The sequence below is a fragment of the Myxine glutinosa genome, chromosome 8 (genome assembly GCF_964187855.1).
Source record: "Myxine glutinosa chromosome 8, kmMyxGlut1.1, whole genome shotgun sequence".
NCBI lineage: Eukaryota > Metazoa > Chordata > Myxini > Myxiniformes > Myxinidae > Myxine > Myxine glutinosa.
Window position 1 is genome coordinate 12339226 of NC_136268.1, and position 23632 is coordinate 12362857.

The window sequence follows — 23632 nt, forward strand, 5'->3', positions numbered from 1 at the left end:
CAGGAAAGAGGGAAGGGGTATGTACAACATACAGGTAAGAGGGAAGGGGTATGTACAACATACAGGAAAGAGGGATGGGGTATGTACAACATACAGGTAAGAGGGAAGGGGTATGTACAACATACAGATAAGAGGGAAGGGGTATGTACAAGATACAGGAAAGAGGGAAGGGGTATGTACAACATTCAGGTAAGAGGGAAGGGGTATGTACAACATACAGGTAAGAGGGAAGGGGTATGTACAACATACAGGTAAAATGGAAGGGGTATGTACAACATACAGGTAAGAGGGAAGGGGTATGTACAACATACAGGTAAGAGGGAAGGGGTATGTACAACATACAGGTAAGAGGGAAGGGGTATGTACAACATACAGGTAAGAGGGAAGGGGTATGTACAACATGCAGGTCAGAAGGAAGTTGTGTGTATAAGATACAGGTAAGAGGGAAGGGTTATGTACAACATACAGGTAAGAGGGAAGGGGTATGTACAACATGCAGGTAAGAAGGAAGTTGTGTGTATAAGATACAGGTAAGAGGGAAGGGGTATGTACAACATACAGGTAAGAGGGAAGGGGTATGTACAACATACAGGTAAGAGGGAAGCGGTATGTACAACATACAGGAAAGAGGGAAGGGGTATGTACAACATACAGGTAAGAGGGAAGGGGTATGTACAACATACAGGAAAGAGGGAAGGCGTATGTACAACATACATGTAAGAGGGAAGGGGTATGTACAACATACAGGTAAGAGGGAAGGGGTATGTACAACATACAGTTAAGAGGGAAGGGGTATGTACAACATACAGGTAAGAGGGAAGGGGTACAACATACAGGTAAGAGGGAAGGGATATGTACAACATACAGGTAAGAGGGAAGGGGTATGTATAAGATACAGGTAAGAGGGAAGGGGTATGTATAATATACAGGAAAGAGGGAAGGGGTATGTACAAGATACAGGTAAGAGGGAAGGGGTATGTACAAGATACAGGAAAGAGGGAAGGGGTATGTACAACATACAGGTAAAAGGGAAGGGGTATGTACAACATACAGGTAAGAGGGAAGGGGTATGTACAACATACAGGTAAGAGGGAAGGGGTATGTACAACATACAGGAAAGAGGGAAGGCGTATGTACAACATACATGTAAGAGGGAAGGGGTATGTACAACATACAGGTAAGAGGGAAGGGGTATGTACAACATACAGGTAAGAGGGAAGGGGTATGTACAACATACAGGTAAGAGGGAAGGGGTACAACATACAGGTAAGAGGGAAGGGATATGTACAACATACAGGTAAGAGGGAAGGGGTATGTATAAGATACAGGTAAGAGGGAAGGGGTATGTATAATATACAGGAAAGAGGGAAGGGGTATGTACAAGATACAGGTAAGAGGGAAGGGGTATGTACAAGATACAGGAAAGAGGGAAGGGGTATGTACAACATTCAGGTAAGAGGGAAGGGGTATGTACAACATACAGGTAAGAGGGAAGGGGTATGTACAACATACAGGTAAAAGGGAAGGGGTATGTACAACATACAGGTAAGAGGGAAGGGATATGTACAACATACAGGTAAGAGGGAAGGGGTATGTATAAGATACAGGTAAGAGGGAAGGGGTATGTACAACATGCAGGTAAGAAGGAAGTTGTGTGTATAAGATAGAGGGAAGGGGTATGTACAACATACAGGTAAGAGGGAAGGGGTATGTACAAGATACAGGTAAGAGGGAAGGGGTATGTATAATATACAGGAAAGAGGGAAGGGGTATGTACAAGATACAGGTAAGAGGGAAGGGGTATGTACAAGATACAGGTAAGAGGGAAGGGGTATGTACAACATACAGGTAAGAGGGAAGGGGTATGTTCAACATACAGATAAGAGGGAAGGGGTCTGTACAACATACAGGTAAGAGGGAAGGGGTATGTACAACATACAGGTAAGAGGGAAGGGGTATGTACAACATACAGGTAAGAGGGAAGGGGTATGTACAACATACAGGTAAGAGGGAAGGGGTATGTACAACATGCAGGTAAGAAGGAAGTTGTGTGTATAAGATACAGGTAAGAGGGAAGGGGTATGTACAACATACAGGTAAGAGGGAAGGGGTATGTACAACATACAGGTAAGAGGGAAGGGGTATGTACAACATACAGGTAAGAGGGAAGGGGTATGTACAACATACAGGAAAGAGGGAAGGGGTATGTACAACATACAGGAAAGAGGGAAGGGGTATGTACAACATACAGGTAAGAGGGAAGGGATATGTACAACATACAGGTAAGAGGGAAGGGGTATGTATAAGATACAGGTAAGAGGGAAGGGGTATGTACAACATGCAGGTAAGAAGGAAGTTGTGTGTATAAGATAGAGGGAAGGGGTATGTACAACATACAGGTAAGAGGGAAGGGGTATGTACAAGATACAGGTAAGAGGGAAGGGGTATGTATAATATACAGGAAAGAGGGAAGGGGTATGTACAAGATACAGGTAAGAGGGAAGGGATATGTACAACATACAGGTAAGAGGGAAGGGGTATGTACAACATACAGGTAAGAAGGAAGGGGTATGTACAACATACAGGTAAAAGGGAAGGGGTATGTACAACATACAGGTAAGAGGGAAGGGGTATGTACAACATACAGGTAAAAGGGAAGGGGTACGTACAACATACAGGTAAGAGGGAAGAGGTATGTACAACATACAGGTAAGAGGGAAGGGGTATGTACAACATACAGGAAAGAGGGAAGGGGTATGTACAACATACAGGTAAGAGGGAAGGGGTATGTACAACATACAGGAAAGAGGGATGGGGTATGTACAACATACAGGTAAGAGGGAAGGGGTATGTACAACATACAGGTAAGAGGGAAGGGGTATGTACAACATACAGGTAAGAGGGAAGGGATATGTACAACATACAGGTAAGAGGGAAGGGGTATGTATAAGATACAGGTAAGAGGGAAGGGGTATGTACAACATGCAGGTAAGAAGGAAGTTGTGTGTATAAGATAGAGGGAAGGGGTATGTACAACATACAGGTAAGAGGGAAGGGGTATGTACAAGATACAGGTAAGAGGGAAGGGGTATGTATAATATACAGGAAAGAGGGAAGGGGTATGTACAAGATACAGGTAAGAGGGAAGGGGTATGTACAAGATACAGGAAAGAGGGAAGGGGTATGTACAACATACAGGTAAGAGGGAAGGGGTCTGTACAATATACAGGTAAGAGGGAAGGGGTATGTACAACATACAGGTAAGAGGGAAGGGGTATTGTACAACATACAGGTAAGAGGGAAGGGGTATGTACAACATACAGGTAAGAGGGAAGGGGTATGTACAACATACAGGTAAGAGGGAAGGGGTATGTACAACATACAGGTAAGAGGGAAGGGGTATGTACAACATACAGGTAAGAGGGAAGGGGTATGTACAACATACAGGTAAAAGGGAAGGGGTATGTACAACATACAGGTAAGAGGGAAGGGGTATGTACAACATACAGGTAAGAGGGAAGGGGTATGTACAACATACAGGTAAGAGGGAAGGGGTATGTACAACATACAGGAAAGAGGGAAGGCGTATGTACAACATACAGGTAAGAGGGAAGGGGTATTTACAACATACAGGTAAGAGGGAAGGGGTATGTACAACATACAGGTAAGAGGGAAGGGGTCTGTACAACATACAGGTAAGAGGGAAGGGGTATGTACAAGATACAGGAAAGAGGGAAGGGGTATGTACAACATTCAGGTAAGAGGGAAGGGGTATGTACAACATACAGGTAACAGGGAAGGGGTATGTACAACATACAGGTAAGAGGGAAGGGGTATGTACAACATACAGGTAAAAGGGAAGGGGTATGTACAACATACAGGTAAGAGGGAAGGGATATGTACAACATACAGGTAAGAGGGAAGGGGTATGTATAAGATACAGGTAAGAGGGAAGGGGTATGTACAACATGCAGGTAAGAAGGAAGTTGTGTGTAGAAGATAGAGGGAAGGGGTATGTACAACATACAGGTAAGAGGGAAGGGGTATGTACAAGATACAGGTAAGAGGGAAGGGGTATGTATAATATACAGGAAAGAGGGAAGGGGTATGTACAAGATACAGGTAAGAGGGAAGGGGTATGTACAAGATACAGGAAAGAGGGAAGGGGTATGTACAACATACAGGTAAGAGGGAAGGGGTATGTACAACATACAGGTAAGAGGGAAGGGGTATGTTCAACATACAGATAAGAGGGAAGGGGTCTGTACAATATACAGGTAAGAGGGAAGGGGTATGTACAACATACAGGTAAGAGGGAAGGGGTATGTACAACATACAGGTAAGAGGGAAGGGGTATGTACAACATACAGGTAAGAGGGAAGGGGTATGTACAACATACAGGTAAGAGGGAAGGGGTATGTACAACATACAGGAAAGAGGGAAGGCGTATGTACAACATACATGTAAGAGGGAAGGGGTATGTACAACATACAGGTAAGAGGGAAGGGGTATGTACAACATACAGGTAAGAGGGAAGGGGTATGTACAACATACAGGTAAGAGGGAAGGGGTATGTACAACATACAGGTAAGAGGGAAGGGGTATGTACAACATACAGGAAAGAGGGAAGGCGTATGTACAACATACATGTAAGAGGGAAGGGGTATGTACAACATACAGGTAAGAGGGAAGGGGTATGTACAACATACAGGTAAGAGGGAAGGGGTATGTACAACATACAGGTAAGAGGGAAGGGGTCTGTACAACATACAGGTAAGAGGGAAGGGGTATGTACAAGATACAGGAAAGAGGGAAGGGGTATGTACAACATTCAGGTAAGAGGGAAGGGGTATGTACAACATACAGGTAACAGGGAAGGGGTATGTACAACATACAGGTAAGAGGGAAGGGGTATGTACAACATACAGGTAAAAGGGTAGGGGTATGTACAACATACAGTTAAGAGGGAAGGGATATGTACAACATACAGGTAAGAGGGAAGGGGTATGTATAAGATACAGGTAAGAGGGAAGGGGTATGTACAACATGCAGGTAAGAAGGAAGTTGTGTGTAGAAGATAGAGGGAAGGGGTATGTACAACATACAGGTAAGAGGGAAGGGGTATGTACAAGATACAGGTAAGAGGGAAGGGGTATGTATAATATACAGGAAAGAGGGAAGGGGTATGTACAAGATACAGGTAAGAGGGAAGGGGTATGTACAAGATACAGGAAAGAGGGAAGGGGTATGTACAACATACAGGTAAGAGGGAAGGGGTATGTTCAACATACAGATAAGAGGGAAGGGGTCTGTACAATATACAGGTAAGAGGGAAGGGGTATGTACAACATACAGGTAAGAGGGAAGGGGTATGTACAACATACAGGTAAGAGGGAAGGGGTATGTACAACATACAGGTAAGAGGGAAGGGGTATGTACAACATACAGGTAAGAGGGAAGGGGTATGTACAACATACAGGAAAGAGGGAAGGCGTATGTACAACATACATGTAAGAGGGAAGGGGTATGTACAACATACAGGTAAGAGGGAAGGGGTATGTACAACATACAGGTAAGAGGGAAGGGGTATGTACAACATACAGGTAAGAGGGAAGGGGTATGTACAACATACAGGTAAGAGGGAAGGGGTATGTACAACATACAGGTAAGAGGGAAGGGGTATGTACAACATACAGATAAGAGGGAAGGGGTATGTACAAGATACAGGAAAGAGGGAAGGGGTATGTACAACATTCAGGTAAGAGGGAAGGGGTATGTACAACATACAGGTAAGAGGGAAGGGGTATGTACAACATACAGGTAAAATGGAAGGGGTATGTACAACATACAGGTAAGAGGGAAGGGGTATGTACAACATACAGGTAAGAGGGAAGGGGTATGTACAACATACAGGTAAGAGGGAAGGGGTATGTACAACATACAGGTAAGAGGGAAGGGGTATGTACAACATGCAGGTCAGAAGGAAGTTGTGTGTATAAGATACAGGTAAGAGGGAAGGGTTATGTACAACATACAGGTAAGAGGGAAGGGGTATGTACAACATGCAGGTAAGAAGGAAGTTGTGTGTATAAGATACAGGTAAGAGGGAAGGGGTATGTACAACATACAGGTAAGAGGGAAGGGGTATGTACAACATACAGGTAAGAGGGAAGCGGTATGTACAACATACAGGAAAGAGGGAAGGGGTATGTACAACATACAGGTAAGAGGGAAGGGGTATGTACAACATACAGGTAAGAGGGAAGGGGTATGTATAAGATACAGGTAAGAGGGAAGGGGTATGTACAACATGCAGGTAAGAAGGAAGTTGTGTGTTTCAGATACAGGTAAGAGGGAAGGGATATGTACAACATACAGGTAAGAGGGAAGGGGTATGTATAAGATACAGGTAAGAGGGAAGGGGTATGTACAACATGCAGGTAAGAAGGAAGTTGTGTGTATAAGAAACAGGTAAGAGGGAAGGGGTATGTACAACATACAGGTAAGAGGGAAGGGGTATGTACAACATACAGGTAAGAGGGAAGGGGTATGTACAACATACAGGTAAGAGGGAAGGGGTATGTACAAGATACAAGAAAGAGGGAAGGGGTATGTACAACATACAGGTAAGAGGGAAGGGGTATGTACAACATACAGGTAAGAGGGAAGGGGTGTGTACAAAATACAGGTAAGAGGGAAGGGGTATGTACAACATACAGGTATGGAGGGTTGGGGGGAGGGGAATGTTTAAGATGTGGGTATGGAGGGTTAGGGGGAGGGGCATGTACAAGATGTGGGTATGGAGGGTTACGGGGAGGGGCCTGTTTAAGATGTGGGTATGGAGGGTTCGGGGGAGGGGTCATGTTTAAGATGTGGATATGGAGGGTTGGGGGGAGGGGAATGTTTAAGATGTGGGTATGGAGGATTCTGGGGAGGGGCATGTACAAGATGTGGGTATGGAGGGTTAGGGGGGGGCACGTTTAAGATGTGGGTATGGAGGGTTAGGTGGAGGGGCATGTACAAGATGTGGGAATGGAGGGTTCGGGGGAGGGGCATGTTTAAGATGTGGGTATGGAGGGTTCGGGGGAGGGGCATGTTTAAGATGTGGGTATGGAGGGTTAGGGGGAGGGGCATGCACAATATGTGAGTATGGAGGGTTAGGTAGAGGGGCATGTTTAAGATGTGGGTATGGACGGTTAGGGGGATGGGCATGCACAAGATGTGGGTATGGAGGGTTAGGGGGAGGGGCATGTTTAAGATGTGGGTATGGAGGGTTAGGGGGAGGGGCATGTACAATATGTGGGTATGGAGGGTTAGGGGGAGGGGCATGTTTAAGATGTGGGTATGGAGGGTTAGGGGGACGGGCATGCTTAAGATGTGGGTATGGAGGGTTAGGGGGAGGGGCTGTCATGAATCATTAGTTCCATCTGAGTAATGGCCTTCATTACGCACATGCACTTCTTATGATGCTATTCCTGTGTCCACTGCATGGGGAAGGATTTATATACCGTCTGTGCGTAAGGGGGTTTCATTCAGCTGTTCTGTGCCTTAAAGTTGGTAAGATTGCTAAAGGACGTGCTTTATATATTTGCTTATATCCCTGTAATGTCGTAATGTTAATGAAGGTGCTCTGGGATGCTTGCTTATTAGCTTTTGTGTTTTCTTTGTAGATGAGTTGCATTCAAGTGAATAAAAGCTCACGTTAGGAGATTTCCTGGTGAATCGCTTCGTTTCACCACATTTTTATTCACTTGAATCCTACGCTTGGAGCGATGGAGAACCTGCTTCGCCTGGAGGTCTCGGGTGACCCTCAGGCTACGAACGCCGCGGACCATTGGTACAACTGTCTTCAGCACTTCACCGTGGTGGTTGATTGGCCTCATACAAAATGCGCTACATACGATGACACAGCAAAGGAGCTCGCCACGAGGAGACCGGGTGATACGGACTCCCTTGATCATTTGTCCGCCTGGTCAAGGTACGCTCTCCCGGGGTCCGAACGCATGAACAGGTGTTTGGCGATCTCTTGGGAGACACGCTCGTTTCTGGTATTTACTCCCCATCAATACGGTGGCGCTTGCTGGAGTCATCGACCCTGACTCTCAAGGAGACGTACGATCCGGCACTCCTACTCCAGCGAGCCCCGACGCAGGCGGAGGCGTGTGGATGCCTGGAGAGCGACGCTACGAGGGAGCGCCCTGTTGCTGAAATTCCGTTGGAGTCGACGGAAGCCTTCGGAGTCAAAGGTACGAGTCAGGCTGCGACTGCCTTGGTCAAGGGTACCGCTAAATGCTTCCTCTGGGGAAATCGTCCGAGATCGATGTGCCCGGCACGAGCTGCGACGAGCCGCGCGTCTGCTCACAACACCTATGGCTGCCGCGCCTCACAAGTCCGGTCTACCCGACCGACGTTGGTCACTTCTACGCACAAATCGCGATCTGAAGCCATCGGCGGCTCGACTCTTCAAGGCCTGCGTACCCGACCAATGCTGGCCGGAATCACTTATACGCACGAATCGCGATCTGAAGCCATCGGCGGCTCGACTCTGCAAGGCCGGCGTACCCGACCAATGCTGGCCGGAATCACTTCTACGCACAAGGCTCGATCGGCATTCCTCGAGGTCCCGGCACTGCCCGGGCCGCACGGCTTGTCCAGCGCTGTTACCGACGGCACGGATGGACGATTCAGGGTACCTTCATAGACTCACAAGCGCTCGGGGTGCACATTAAAGGGAAATGGCACGTTCAGCTAGAGATGGATGACCCGATGTACCCGGATGACCGTGCGGTCGCAGGAATGCCTATCGAACCATTGACGCTATTTCCACATCTAACTCCTAAGTGCGCGCCGATAGCTATCAAATCGAGACGCGATTACCGAGCTGATGCGCAATTTATCGCTGACGAGCCGAACAGGCTCCTAAAGGTCATAATAATTGAGCTCGACCGCTTGCCTGTACGTGCCCAAGAGCTGGTTCGACAGGTTGGCGAACCCGCGGTGCCCAGCAGCTTCGATTTGCGTAGCGTTAATCATCAGTGGCTGTGCGAAATCGCGCGTTTGCCCTACGGCGACAGTCACGTAATCGCATGGTTCCACAGGGGGATCCGTGACGTCATCGCTGGAGTTCCTTTTATCCGGAGTTTAGTCTTCGTCAATCTTGACAACCCAACGAACCGCGGACGTAATCACGCTGATCTATCAAACTCAATGCCTGGGAATCGTGACGCAATATTGTGGCACCGGTGCAGTCTCGCTATCAACGAGGACACATATCGTCACTCGAGCCGAACGAATGGACTTGTGGGGGACGCCGTGACCCAGGAGACGATAAGTCTGGACACGAAGCGTCGGAAGCCCTTGCTAGACACGACGGCGCCACCCGATCATGCGCCCTTGAACAAAACTCTCGGGTTGTTTACACATCATTCGCGCGGAGTCCAAGACTCCGAGACGCCTCGGTCGCTTGTCTGCAAAGACGCGAAGGTCGCCTTACCTAGGTTGCAAAGACACATAGCTAGCGCGACTGCAATATCGGTGGATGGGGAGGATGAGAACTCTGTTTTGTCAATAGGGGAATCCATCCGGGACATCGCGGTCGCATCTTCTCGCCTTCTTAGGGATCATGACCGACGCCCTTGCACTGTCACACCGTCGTCTGGTCTCACTCACGTGGTAATTACCGATCAACAGAGCGTTGTCCCACTGCTCTCACACGTGACATCAAAGGAGGGTGACACACATGAGTGTGACGCTCACGTGGTAATTACCGAGCAACAGAGCGTTGCGTTAATGAACGAGACGTGTCATACTGACATGCGTATTCGAGACGAACGGATGACTCGTGGGGTTTTCACTTATTGCCCGGATCGGGGGAACTCAGCTGCGGGCGTGTTGACATGGGCCGCGTGTTACGTGTTGACATGTTATACGAGTGCGATGCAATTGACCCACCTCGTGAGTAGCCGGGACTGGCCTAATTCCTCAGAGGATGTTCGTCGTTTGTGTCGAGCGTCGCCTGGTTCCGAGGGGCTGCGACCCCGCGTCAACACACCGGAAGTGGAGACTTTGGCTTTGATTCGACCATGGAAGGCATTATTAGCCCTGGGATTAGCTTTGGCTTTCAAAGGGTTTCTGCCAGCATTTGGCTCGTATCGTGATTCTCTGTTACTCGCTGTGTGCCTCCGTTTCTCATGTCACAACATGGTTCCCGGGCCGGTCCTTTGCTGCAAGCGGCTCTTGTTCCTGTTTGCTACACGCTCTTGCATCGCTACAATAATCCGGTTATCGCAAATGATTCACTGTCGGCATTGTACAGGGAGTGAACTGACATGGGTCTCTTGGTTCTCCGAACCCGGGCCTGCTTCCCATAAACGACCTGGGTGTCCGCGCAATAATGATCCGTTCTTCGCCAAGGTACAAATTATTCGGCCGAACGACTGTGGCCGCGAAACGACTGTGACGTCACCACATGACAAAACTACTGTAACGAAACTACTGTTACGACGCAGTGAAACTAGATGCGTCATCTCCGCCTTACGGGGGAATTCGATGAGTCCGGGTCCGGTACGGAGATTCCGTCAATAGGGTCTCCATCTTCTCCTGGGACGTTTGATCCGGGCGGCGCTGTAGCACCAACCTGGTCGCCTGATCTTCAGCTCGGATGCAAATAGAATCCGCACGGGGCGTGAAAGCTGCTGGCCTGTGCGCTTTGTTGACGATATCTTCTCGATTGGGGTTCTCTGTCCCCATTGTATGCAGCTATAACTGGATGCTGCCAGAGCTGATTACCACTACTTCCACTACAAACTACAAGAATATGTCTGTCACCAAGTTAAATGGCTTGCTCGCTGAAACTTTAACGGGGGGAGAATGTCATGAATCATTAGTTCCATCTGAGTAATGGCCTCCATTACGCACATGCACTTCTTATGATGCTATTCCTGTGTCCACCGCGCGGGGAAGGATTTATATACCGTCTGTGCATAAGGGGGTTTCATTCAGCTGTTCTGTGCCTTAAAGTTGGTAAGATTGCTAAACGACGTGCTTTATATATTTGCTTATATCCCTGTAATGTCGTAATGTTAATGAAGGTGCTCTGGGATGCTTGCTTATTAGCTTTTGTGTTTTCTTTGTAGATGAGTTGCATTCAAGTAAATAAAAGCTCACGTTAGGAGATTTCCTGGTGAATCGCTTCGTTTCACCACAGGGGCATGTTTAAGATGTGGGTATGGAGGGTTAGGGGGAGGGGCATGTTTAAGATGTGGGTATGGACGGTCTGGGGGAGGGGCATGTTTAAGATGTGGGTATGGAGGGTTAGGTGGAGGGGCATGTTTAAGATGTGGGTATGGAGGGTTAGGGGGAGTGGCATGTTTAAGATGTGGGTATGGAGGGTTAGGGGGAGGGGCATGTTTAAGATGTGGGTATGGAGGGTTAGGTGGAGGGGCATGTTTAAGATGTGGGTATGGAGGGTTAGGGGGAGGGGCATGTTTAAGATGTGGTTATGGACGGTTAGGTGGAGGGGCATGTTTAAGATGTGGGTATGGAGGGTTAGGGGGAGGGGCATGTTTAAGATGTCGGTATGGAGGGTTAGGGGGAGGGGCATGTTTAAGATGTGGGTATGGAGGGTTAGGGGGAGGGGCATGTTTAAGATGTGGGTATGGAGGGTTTGGGGCAGGGGCATGTTTAAGATGTGGGTATGGAGGGTTAGGGGGAGGGGCATGTTTAAAATGTCGGTATGGAGGGTTAGGGGGAGGGGCATGTTTAAGATGTGGGTATGGAGGGTTAGGGGGAGGGGCATGTTTAAGATGTGGGTATGGACGTTTAGGTGGAGGGGCATGTTTAAGATGTGGGTATGGAGGGTTAGGGGGAGGGGCATGTTTAAGATGTGGGTATGGAGGGTTAGGTGGAGGGGCATGTTTAAGATGTGGGTATGAACGGTTAGGTGGAGGGGCATGTTTAAGATGTGGGTATGGAGGGTTAGGGGGAGGGGCATGTTTAAGATGTGGGTATGGACGGTTAGGTGGAGGGGCATGTTTAAGATGTGGGTATGGACGGTTAGGTGGAGGGGCATGTTTAAGATGTGGGTATGGAGGGTTAGGGGGAGGGGCATGTTTAAGATGTGGGTATGGACGGTTAGGTGGAGGGGCATGTTTAAGATGTGGGTATGGACGGTTAGGTGGAGGGGCATGTTTAAGATGTGGGTATGGACGGTTAGGTGGAGGGGCATGTTTAAGATGTGGGTATGGACGGTTAGGTGGAGGGGCATGTTTAAGATGTGGGTATGGACGGTTAGGTGGAGGAGCATGTTTAAGATGTGGGTATGGACGGTTAGGTGGAGGGGCATGTTTAAGATGTGGGTATGGAGGGTTAGGGGGAGGGGCATGTTTAAGATGTGGGTATGGAGGGTTAGGGGGAGGGGCATGTTTAAGATGTGGGTATGGAGGGTTAGGGGGAGGGGCATGTTTAAGATGTGGGTATGGAGGGTTAGGGGGAGGGGCATGTTTAAGATGTGGGTATGGAGGGTTAGTGGGAGGGGCATGTTTAAGATGTGGGTATGGACGGTTAGGTGGAGGGGCATGTTTAAGATGTGGATATGGACGGTTAGGTGGAGGGGCATGTTTAAGATGTGGGTATGGAGGGTTAGGGGGAGGGGCATGTTTAAGATGTGGGTATGGAGGGTTAGGGGGAGGGGCATGTTTAAGATGTGGGTATGGAGGGAGGGGCATGTTTAAGATGTGGGTATGGAGGGTTAGGGGGAGGGGCATGCTTAAGATGTGGGTATGGAGGGTTAGGGGGAGGGGCATGTACAAGATGTGGGTATGGAGGGTTAGGGGGTGGGGCATGTTTAAGATGTGGGTATGGAGGGTTAGGGGGAGGGGTACGTACAAGATGTGGGTATGGAGGGTTAGGGGGAGGGGCATGTTTAAGATGTGGGTATGGAGGGTTAGGGGGACGGGCATGCTTAAGATGTGGGTATGGAGGGTTAGGGGGAGGGGCTGTCATGAATCATTAGTTCCATCTGAGTAATGGCCTTCATTACGCACATGCACTTCTTATGATGCTATTCCTGTGTCCACTGCATGGGGAAGGATTTATATACCGTCTGTGCGTAAGGGGGTTTCATTCAGCTGTTCTGTGCCTTAAAGTTGGTAAGATTGCTAAAGGACGTGCTTTATATATTTGCTTATATCCCTGTAATGTCGTAATGTTAATGAAGGTGCTCTGGGATGCTTGCTTATTAGCTTTTGTGTTTTCTTTGTAGATGAGTTGCATTCAAGTGAATAAAAGCTCACGTTAGGAGATTTCCTGGTGAATCGCTTCGTTTCACCACATTTTTATTCACTTGAATCCTACGCTTGGAGCGATGGAGAACCTGCTTCGCCTGGAGGTCTCGGGTGACCCTCAGGCTACGAACGCCGCGGACCATTGGTACAACTGTCTTCAGCACTTCACCGTGGTGGTTGATTGGCCTCATACAAAATGCGCTACATACGATGACACAGCAAAGGAGCTCGCCACGAGGAGACCGGGTGATACGGACTCCCTCGATCATTTGTCCGCCTGGTCAAGGTACGCTCTCCCGAGGTCCGAACGCATGAACAGGTGTTTGGCGATCTCTTGGGAGACACGCTCGTTTCTGGTATTTACTCCCCATCAATACGGTGGCGCTTGCTGGAGTCATCGACCCTGACTCTCAAGGAGACGTACGATCCGGCACTCCTACTCCAGCGAGCCCCGACGCAGGCGGAGGCGTGTGGATGCCTGGAGAGCGACGCTACGAGGGAGCGCCCTGTTGCTGAAATTCCGTTGGAGTCGACGGAAGCCTTCGGAGTCAAAGGTACGAGTCAGGCTGCGACTGCCTTGGTCAAGGGTACCGCTAAATGCTTCCTCTGGGGAAATCGTCCGAGATCGATGTGCCCGGCACGAGCTGCGACGAGCCGCGCGTCTGCTCACAACACCTATGGCTGCCGCGCCTCACAAGTCCGGTCTACCCGACCGACGTTGGTCACTTCTACGCACAAATCGCGATCTGAAGCCATCGGCGGCTCGACTCTTCAAGGCCTGCGTACCCGACCAATGCTGGCCGGAATCACTTATACGCACGAATCGCGATCTGAAGCCATCGGCGGCTCGACTCTGCAAGGCCGGCGTACCCGACCAATGCTGGCCGGAATCACTTCTACGCACAAGGCTCGATCGGCATTCCTCGAGGTCCCGGCACTGCCCGGGCCGCACGGCTTGTCCAGCGCTGTTACCGACGGCACGGATGGACGATTCAGGGTACCTTCATAGACTCACAAGCGCTCGGGGTGCACATTAAAGGGAAATGGCACGTTCAGCTAGAGATGGATGACCTGATGTACCCGGATGACCGTGCGGTCGCAGGAATGCCTATCGAACCATTGACGCTATTTCCACATCTAACTCCTAAGTGCGCGCCGATAGCTATCAAATCGAGACGCGATTACCGAGCTGATGCGCAATTTATCGCTGACGAGCCGAACAGGCTCCTAAAGGTCATAATAATTGAGCTCGACCGCTTGCCTGTACGTGCCCAAGAGCTGGTTCGACAGGTTGGCGAACCCGCGGTGCCCAGCAGCTTCGATTTGCGTAGCGTTAATCATCAGTGGCTGTGCGAAATCGCGCGTTTGCCCTACGGCGACAGTCACGTAATCGCATGGTTCCACAGGGGGATCCGTGACGTCATCGCTGGAGTTCCTTTTATCCGGAGTTTAGTCTTCGTCAATCTTGACAACCCAACGAACCGCGGACGTAATCACGCTGATCTATCAAACTCAATGCCTGGGAATCGTGACGCAATATTGTGGCACCGGTGCAGTCTCGCTATCAACGAGGACACATATCGTCACTCGAGCCGAACGAATGGACTTGTGGGGGACGCCGTGACCCAGGAGACGATAAGTCTGGACACGAAGCGTCGGAAGCCCTTGCTAGACACGACGGCGCCACCCGATCATGCGCCCTTGAACAAAACTCTCGGGTTGTTTACACATCATTCGCGCGGAGTCCAAGACTCCGAGACGCCTCGGTCGCTTGTCTGCAAAGACGCGAAGGTCGCCTTACCTAGGTTGCAAAGACACATAGCTAGCGCGACTGCAATATCGGTGGATGGGGAGGATGAGAACTCTGTTTTGTCAATAGGGGAATCCATCCGGGACATCGCGGTCGCATCTTCTCGCCTTCTTAGGGATCATGACCGACGCCCTTGCACTGTCACACCGTCGTCTGGTCTCACTCACGTGGTAATTACCGATCAACAGAGCGTTGTCCCACTGCTCTCACACGTGACATCAAAGGAGGGTGACACACATGAGTGTGACGCTCACGTGGTAATTACCGAGCAACAGAGCGTTGCGTTAATGAACGAGACGTGTCATACTGACATGCGTATTCGAGACGAACGGATGACTCGTGGGGTTTTCACTTATTGCCCGGATCGGGGGAACTCAGCTGCGGGCGTGTTGACATGGGCCGCGTGTTACGTGTTGACATGTTATACGAGTGCGATGCAATTGACCCACCTCGTGAGTAGCCGGGACTGGCCTAATTCCTCAGAGGATGTTCGTCGTTTGTGTCGAGCGTCGCCTGGTTCCGAGGGGCTGCGACCCCGCGTCAACACACCGGAAGTGGAGACTTTGGCTTTGATTCGACCATGGAAGGCATTATTAGCCCTGGGATTAGCTTTGGCTTTCAAAGGGTTTCTGCCAGCATTTGGCTCGTATCGTGATTCTCTGTTACTCGCTGTGTGCCTCCGTTTCTCATGTCACAACATGGTTCCCGGGCCGGTCCTTTGCTGCAAGCGGCTCTTGTTCCTGTTTGCTACACGCTCTTGCATCGCTACAATAATCCGGTTATCGCAAATGATTCACTGTCGGCATTGTACAGGGAGTGAACTGACATGGGTCTCTTGGTTCTCCGAACCCGGGCCTGCTTCCCATAAACGACCTGGGTGTCCGCGCAATAATGATCCGTTCTTCGCCAAGGTACAAATTATTCGGCCGAACGACTGTGGCCGCGAAACGACTGTGACGTCACCACATGACAAAACTACTGTAACGAAACTACTGTTACGACGCAGTGAAACTAGATGCGTCATCTCCGCCTTACGGGGGAATTCGATGAGTCCGGGTCCGGTACGGAGATTCCGTCAATAGGGTCTCCATCTTCTCCTGGGACGTTTGATCCGGGCGGCGCTGTAGCACCAACCTGGTCGCCTGATCTTCAGCTCGGATGCAAATAGAATCCGCACGGGGCGTGAAAGCTGCTGGCCTGTGCGCTTTGTTGACGATATCTTCTCGATTGGGGTTCTCTGTCCCCATTGTATGCAGCTATAACTGGATGCTGCCAGAGCTGATTACCACTACTTCCACTACAAACTACAAGAATATGTCTGTCACCAAGTTAAATGGCTTGCTCGCTGAAACTTTAACGGGGGGAGAATGTCATGAATCATTAGTTCCATCTGAGTAATGGCCTCCATTACGCACATGCACTTCTTATGATGCTATTCCTGTGTCCACCGCGCGGGGAAGGATTTATATACCGTCTGTGCATAAGGGGGTTTCATTCAGCTGTTCTGTGCCTTAAAGTTGGTAAGATTGCTAAACGACGTGCTTTATATATTTGCTTATATCCCTGTAATGTCGTAATGTTAATGAAGGTGCTCTGGGATGCTTGCTTATTAGCTTTTGTGTTTTCTTTGTAGATGAGTTGCATTCAAGTAAATAAAAGCTCACGTTAGGAGATTTCCTGGTGAATCGCTTCGTTTCACCACAGGGGCATGTTTAAGATGTGGGTATGGAGGGTTAGGGGGAGGGGCATGTTTAAGATGTGGGTATGGAGGGTTAGGGGGAGGGGCATGTTTAAGATGTGGGTATTGAGGGTTAGGGGGATGGGCATGTTTAAGATGTGGGTATGGACGGTTAGGTGGAGGGGCATGTTTAAGATGTGGGTATGGAGGGTTAGGGGGAGGAGCATGTTTAAGATGTGGGTATGGACGGTTAGGTGGAGGGGCATGTTTAAGATGTGGGTATGGAGGGTTAGGGGGGAGGGGCATGTTTAAGATGTGGGTATGGACGGTTAGGTGGAGGGGCATGTTTAAGATGTGGGTATGGAGGGTAGGGGGAGGGGCATGTTTAAGATGTGGGTATGGAGGGTTAGGGGGAGGGGCATGTTTAAGATGTGGGTATGGAGGGTTAGGGGGAGGGGCGTGTTTAAGATGTCGGTGTGGAGGGTTAGGGGGAGGGGCATGTTTAAGATGTGGGTATGGAGGGTTAGGGGGAGGGGCATGTTTAAGATGTGGGTATGGAGGGTTCGGGGGAGGGGCATGTTTAAGATGTGGGTATGGAAGGTTAGGGGGAGCGGCATGTTTAAGATGTGGGTATGGAGGGTTAGGGGGAGGGGCATGTTTAAGATGTGGGTATGTAGGGTTAGGTGGAGGGGCATGTTTAAGATGTGGGTATGGAGGGTTAGGGGGAGGGGCATGTTTAAGATGTCCGTATGGAGGGTTAGGGGGAGGGGCATGTTTAAGATGTGGGTATGGAGGGTTAGGGGGAGGGGCATGTTTAAGATGTGGGTATGGAGGGTTAGGGGGAGGGGCATGTTTAAGATGTGGGTATGGAGGGTTCGGGGGAGGGGCATGTTTAAGATGTGGGTATGGAAGGTTAGGGGGAGCGGCATGTTTAAGATGTGGGTATGGAGGGTTAGGGGGAGGGGCATGTTTAAGATGTGGGTATGGACGGTCTGGGGGAGGGGCATGTTTAAGATGTGGGTATGGAGGGTTAGGGGGAGGGGCATGTTTAAGATGTGGGTATGGAGGGTTAGGGGGAGGGGCATGTTTAAGATGTGGGTATGGAGGGTTAGGGGGAGGGGCATGTTTAAGATGTGGGTATGGACGGTTAGGTGGAGGGGCATGTTTAAGATGTGGGTATGGAGGGTTAGGGGGAGTGGCATGTTTAAGATGTGGGTATGGAAGGTTAGGGGGAGCGGCATGTTTAAGATGTGGGTATGGAGGGTTAGGGGGAGGGGCATGTTTAAGATGTGGGTATGGACGGTCTGGGGGAGGGGCATGTTTAAGATGTGGGTATGGAGGGTTAGGGGGAGGGGCATGTTTAAGATGTGGGTATGGACGGTCTGGGGGAGGGGCATGTTTAAGATGTGGGTATGGACGGTTAGGTGGAGGGGCATGTTTAAGATGTGGGTATGGAGGGTTAGGGGGAGTGGCATGTTTAAGATGTGGGTATGGAAGGTTAGGGGGAGCGGCATGTTTAAGATGTGGGTATGGAGGGTTAGGGGGAGGGGCATGTTTAAGATGTGGGTATGGAAGGTTAGGGGGAGCGGCATGTTTAAGATGTGGGTATGGAGGGTTAGGGGGAGGGGCATGTTTAAGATGTGGGTATGGACGGTCTGGGGGAGGGGCATGTTTAAGATGTGGGTATGGAGGGTTAGGGGGAGGGGCATGTTTAAGATGTGGGTATGGACGGTCTGGGGGAGGGGCATGTTTAAGATGTGGGTATGGACGGTTAGGTGGAGGGGCATGTTTAAGATGTGGGTATGGAGGGTTAGGGGGAGTGGCATGTTTAAGATGTGGGTATGGAGGGTTAGGGGGAGGGGCATGTTTAAGATGTGGGTATGGAGGGTTAGGTGGAGGGGCATGTTTAAGATGTGGGTATGGAGGGTTAGGGGGAGGGGCATGTTTAAGATGTGGTTATGGACGGTTAGGTGGAGGGGCATGTTTAAGATGTGGGTATGGAGGGTTAGGGGGAGGGGCATGTTTAAGATGTCGGTATGGAGGGTTAGGGGGAGGGGCATGTTTAAGATGTGGGTATGGAGGGTTAGGGGGAGGGGCATGTTTAAGATGTGGGTATGGAGGGTTTGGGGCAGGGGCATGTTTAAGATGTGGGTATGGAGGGTTAGGGGGAGGGGCATGTTTAAAATGTCGGTATGGAGGGTTAGGGGGAGGGGCATGTTTAAGATGTGGGTATGGAGGGTTAGGGGGAGGGGCATGTTTAAGATGTGGGTATGGACGTTTAGGTGGAGGGGCATGTTTAAGATGTGGGTATGGAGGGTTAGGGGGAGGGGCATGTTTAAGATGTGGGTATGGAGGGTTAGGTGGAGGGGCATGTTTAAGATGTGGGTATGAACGGTTAGGTGGAGGGGCATGTTTAAGATGTGGGTATGGAGGGTTAGGGGGAGGGGCATGTTTAAGATGTGGGTATGGACGGTTAGGTGGAGGGGCATGTTTAAGATGTGGGTATGGACGGTTAGGTGGAGGGGCATGTTTAAGATGTGGGTATGGAGGGTTAGGGGGAGGGGCATGTTTAAGATGTGGGTATGGACGGTTAGGTGGAGGGGCATGTTTAAGATGTGGGTATGGACGGTTAGGTGGAGGGGCATGTTTAAGATGTGGGTATGGACGGTTAGGTGGAGGGGCATGTTTAAGATGTGGGTATGGACGGTTAGGTGGAGGGGCATGTTTAAGATGTGGGTATGGACGGTTAGGTGGAGGAGCATGTTTAAGATGTGGGTATGGACGGTTAGGTGGAGGGGCATGTTTAAGATGTGGGTATGGAGGGTTAGGGGGAGGGGCATGTTTAAGATGTGGGTATGGAGGGTTAGGGGGAGGGGCATGTTTAAGATGTGGGTATGGAGGGTTAGGGGGAGGGGCATGTTTAAGATGTGGGTATGGAGGGTTAGGGGGAGGGGCATGTTTAAGATGTGGGTATGGAGGGTTAGTGGGAGGGGCATGTTTAAGATGTGGGTATGGACGGTTAGGTGGAGGGGCATGTTTAAGATGTGGATATGGACGGTTAGGTGGAGGGGCATGTTTAAGATGTGGGTATGGAGGGTTAGGGGGAGGGGCATGTTTAAGATGTGGGTATGGAGGGTTAGGGGGAGGGGCATGTTTAAGATGTGGGTATGGAGGGAGGGGCATGTTTAAGATGTGGGTATGGAGGGTTAGGGGGAGGGGCATGCTTAAGATGTGGGTATGGAGGGTTAGGGGGAGGGGCATGTACAAGATGTGGGTATGGAGGGTTAGGGGGTGGGGCATGTTTAAGATGTGGGTATGGAGGGTTAGGGGGAGGGGTACGTACAAGATGTGGGTATGGAGGGTTAGGGGGAGGGGCATGTTTAAGATGTGGGTATGGAGGGTTGGGGGGGGTACATACAATATGTGGGTATGGAGGGTTAGGGGGAGGGGCATGTTTAAGATGTGGGTATGGAGGGTTATGGGGAGGAGCATGTACAATATGTGGGTATGGAGGGTTAGGGGGAGGGGTACGTACAAGATGTGCGTCTGGAGGGTTAGGGGGAGGGGCATGTTTAAGATGTGGGTATGGAGGGTTGGGGGGAGGAGCATGTACAATATGTGGGTATGGAGGAGAATATTGAAGGTGAAGAGGAAGATTGTGTATTTGGTCCTCTAATTCAGGTACTGTTGCAGTCTCATGGCAAAGACCACACTTGGTGGTTTACCATTGCCTTCCTAGGAATGAGCAGGAATGTGTAATTTATTCAGGATGCCGGCAATAACTCACCCGCTCTTTGAGAAGGACACCATCGGATCTTTTAACGGCCAACAACTAATGTTAGCATGTTGGACACCCGGCTTGGCGTCCATCTGAGGGACGGCATACCGATATTGTTATTGGTACCTGAAAAACAACAATGTGAACCGTTTATAGACCACGGGGAATCAAACTCAAATTTGACTGCTTACAATAAGTTCTGTTGAGTGAAGAGGAAGAATATCACCCACACCATATTCTTGAATTATTTATTTAAAGAGAGTCATATGTGCCCATTTAAGAGGTAGGCAATTAATTATTTCATGCTGTAACATTCAAACAACTAACATTTTGTCTGCCACTGACTCCCCTCTCCCCTTTGCTCCAGTCGTCTGTTCGCCTTACTCCCACCACCATGCTCTACTCTGGGAAGTCTCCTGATGGAAGCCACATATTGGTAATGTTGGAGAGGATGTTGGAAGTTCATGTCTTCATGCATTGCGAAAAGCCTTTAGTTGTAACAAATTTTAAAATATGATATGGAATTGACAAGTTTGTTTGTTGACATCTGTGTGAATTTAAATGCAAATGCAAGTCCAGTAAAAGCTCGCCGTCTGCGAGGGTTACGTTCCTGTAAACCTCAGTGTATTGCTCAATCGCAAACTGTGAACGGTTTCTAGTGTGTAAATCAATGAGATATCGAAGTCGAACAATCAATAATCAATTTAAAAATACGAACAAATTGAGTAAAATCATCATCACACTAAAATACGCAATTTGGCGTCTGTCTGTCTAATGATTTTTTGACGCCAATACATGCCATCGTTACTTATCCAATCTAAACCAAACTTGACAGGATGACCAAGGGTTACAGAATGAAGGTTGTAGCGCATTCGCCCCGCCCCCATTAACTCCTTGCCATCCACCGTTTGCCCTTCACGTGACTCGTGGTGGTCCCTCTCGGCTCTCCCCCCGTTGGTATTTTTGTGCACATAAGATTGTTCACGGTTCTGTTTAAATATTATTTAAATATGTATAACCTTTCCCCTTCAGTGTTTTACTCAGTGGTATTTTACAACACGCTGTTTTTCTTCCTATTTAAAAGGCTTTTCTCAATTTCCTCTCCAACTCATTCCACCTCAAAAAAAAGAAATTCAATATCTTATACGTCTCCCTCACTACATGGTCTAAATTCACATTCATTCCATCCCTCCTCCATCATTCTGAACCGGATTGCTAACTTGAAAATCACAACAAACCCAATTTGTTTTCAATGTTCGTCTTTCATTAATCATCCACTTTCTAAACTCCCCTCTTGCCCCTCCCATCAAAATCCCTCCCCTTGCACCTACACTCCTAAACTCCCCCCTTCCCCCGCCACTCTTAAACTCCCCCCCTGCCCCTCCACTCCTGAACTCCCCCCTTGCCCTTCCACTCCTGAACTCCCCCCTTGCCCTTCCCCTCCTAAACTCCCCCCTCACTCCTCCCCTTCAATACTCCCCCCCAACCCCTCCCATTCAAATCTCCCCCCATACCATTCCTCTCCAATTCTCCCTCCTCCCCCCTCCTCCTCAAAGCTGCCTCCTCCCCACTTCGTCTCCCTTCTATCTCATACCTCCACCCCCCCCCCCCCAACCTTCTTCTTTCCTCTGCCCCCCCCCCTCAAACAACCCCTCTCTGTGCCTCATCCCTTCACCTTCAAACCTTTCATCCTCCTCATCCTTCCCTTTCTTGGAACTCTTCTGCAATCGCTGACACACTAACAACTGCTCTCCCTACCTCCCCCTCTCATCCTTCATCTTACCCTACTCCTCCCCTCCCCTGTCCTGTACCCGATGCTCCTCCTCTCTCTTCATTAACGGTATGGACCTCAAACATCCGGGGCCTTCGCTCAAACCTGACTGATCTCTCCATACAGGTTGCTTCTGACAATCCAGACTTGATCTGCTTAACAGAGACTTTCCTCCTTCAAGATGTCTCTGATTCCTTAATATCTCTTCCTGGTTACTCCCTCCTCCGGTATGATAGACCTGAGCCTCGGCCTGGTGGTGGGGTGGCTATCTTTATCAAAAACTCTCTTCCTCACTCTCCTTGCACTGCCCTCTCTCCTCCTCACCCCCAGGAGTACCTCTGGCTACGGCTTCCTCTCCGCTCCCACCTTTTGTTCATATGTGTTCTGTACCGTCCCCCAAACAGTGATGACTCCATCTACATTTCACTGTCTGACAACATGGACCAACTTCTATCCACTCATCCCAACTCTCTCTTCCTCATATGTGGTGACTTCAATTGTCATCATGCCACCTGGTTGGGTGTGGGTTCCTCTCTCACCAGTCATGGCACCTCAGCAAAGGACTTCTGTGACTCACTGGGATTGACACAATCTGTCAATTTCCCGACCCGGATCTCAGCCAATGGAGTATCTTCTCTTCTAGACTTGGTTATGACTAACTTCCCTGCTAATGTCTGCTGCTCTTCTTCTGCTCCAATCGGTTCTTCCGATCATGTGCTTGTCAAAGTGGACATCTCTCTGGCCATTCTCAGAGAGCCTCCTCAGCGTCGACGAGTCTGGCATTTCACTCAGACCGACTGGGACGGTCTTCAAGCAGCCATCAATCGTCTGGATTGGTCTCCCATCTCCACTGCCTCTGACATCAATTCTTCCTGGGAATTCTTCCAAAGCAAACTGATCTCTCTCATGCACAGATTTATCCCATCTCGCCTTCAGTTGTCTTACCCTTCCTCCCGTCCATGGTACACTGAATCTTGTGGTGAGGCAGTTGCCCTGAAATAACTTGCCTTTGCCTCTTGGAAGGCTAATCCAACTGAAGGAAATCTCAGTTCCTTCCACCAAGCTCGGAACAAGTGTGTGTCTACCCTCAGGAGTGCCAGGAAGCACTATCTCTCCTCACTCAAGAATGAACTCTCAAACCTGTCTCCTTCCTCCAAATCCTGGTGGCGTCTGGTCAAATCCGTTTCTGGTGTTTGTTCCCCCTCCATCCCCTCACTTACCTCAAATGGCCACACAGTTGACATCGCACGTGACAAAGCCGAATGCCTCAACTCTGTGTTTGCCTCAAAATCCTTAGTCCCAAACCCATCTC

The 23632-nt window shown here is 49.5% G+C and overlaps 1 protein-coding gene across 2 annotated transcripts in view; it reads left to right on the top strand.

The window, feature by feature from the left end:
• BCKDK (branched chain keto acid dehydrogenase kinase) overlaps window positions 1–23632 on the top strand; it is a 71883-nt gene that overhangs the window by 11550 nt on the left and 36701 nt on the right. For both annotated transcript variants that reach the window (XM_068123908.2, XM_078782940.1), the window contains exon 2: window positions 20917–20985. In XM_068123908.2, the coding sequence (XP_067980009.2) occupies window positions 20917–20985 (69 nt within the window). The remainder of the gene's footprint in view (window positions 1–20916; window positions 20986–23632) is intronic.